The following is a 1,097-nucleotide window of genomic DNA, read 5'->3' as shown; positions in this document are numbered from 1 at the left end:
TACTTGTAGGTAACTTTGTGTAATATTTTGAGTGAAATGAGGAGAAACAAAGACAGAAACCAGAAGGAGTATTTCAGTCACAGTTTGGAGGGTCCCAGTGGTGAGCCTTACCAGCTCCTTTCCATTCTGTCTGTGTGGCTTTTCTCAGGATAAGGGAGAGGGGGTGTGGCTTGTTTCTAATCAGCACGGCTGGAAAACAGCTGGTCCCAGTGAGCCACTGCTCTAAAAAAGCCCTCATAGCTAACTGACTGTCACTTGCTTTTTTAAACACCTTTTTGTTTTTTCAGTACTAAAAACTCTGAGAAATCTCTTCACTTGAGTTCTCACCCACAGCACTAAGAGTACTATCATCATTAGTTAAAATACAGTATATTTAAATGAACATATATATGCATCTCCTTTTGTCGCAGCTGTGCTGCCTGGTTTTGACATCCTCAACTAGAAAATAAATGAAGCTAATAACAGTTCTGTCTCTGCAGGCTGGTCAAATACATCACAACCTACAAAAATCATGACCCGCTCCTGGCTTCCTGTCTACCCAGCAACCCGTGGCAAACAGACCATGATGCATACTGGACTCTCAACATGAGAAGGTGAAAAACAAAACAACAGTGTACCAACTTCAGCAGCAGCACCGATGAGTCTTTGCAGTCTAACATTTTAAGCGTGTTTATTTGGAAAGTTGTTTAAAATAAATTAATGAATTATAAAAAGTCCCTCGTACCCAAGTATGCAGTCAGCTGGGGAATAAAATGGGAGGGGCACTCAGTTTGTGTTGTTTCCCGTGTTTATTAAAAGTTTCTGTACATGAAAGATGGATAAAGGTCTAAGCCTTTGATACATGAGTGATGAAACATGTTCCACCTTTGTGACCCTGATGTGAAGAGTGAAACATCCTGATATGTCCAAACTATTGTTTTACACACACTGTAAACGTGTGTTTTAATGCTGCTGGAGCAGCAGTGGGGACAAACAGACACAGAGACATGGCAGACATGACACATGGACAAAAAACAGTGCGATGAACACAGGACTACAAATGAGACAGGCACAGAGAGACGAGAGCACACAGAGATGAGACAGGCAAAGAGAGACGA

The 1,097-nt window shown here is 41.7% G+C and overlaps 1 protein-coding gene across 1 annotated transcript in view; it reads left to right on the top strand.

Annotated features, from left to right (window-relative positions):
* Positions 1 to 1,097, top strand: part of rgs9a (regulator of G protein signaling 9a) — a 47,314-nt gene that overhangs the window by 35,936 nt on the left and 10,281 nt on the right. The window contains exon 11 of the mRNA XM_005749635.2: positions 480 to 593. Coding sequence (XP_005749692.1) covers positions 480 to 593 — 114 coding nt within the window. The remainder of the gene's footprint in view (positions 1 to 479; positions 594 to 1,097) is intronic.

The sequence above is a fragment of the Pundamilia nyererei genome, unplaced genomic scaffold, assembly GCF_000239375.1.
Source record: "Pundamilia nyererei isolate P.nyererei 1_Seehausen unplaced genomic scaffold, PunNye1.0 scaffold00252, whole genome shotgun sequence".
Taxonomy (NCBI): Eukaryota; Metazoa; Chordata; class Actinopteri; order Cichliformes; family Cichlidae; genus Pundamilia; species Pundamilia nyererei.
Note: the sequence above shows the minus strand (reverse complement) of the source record. Positions and strands in the feature narration are given on the sequence as shown.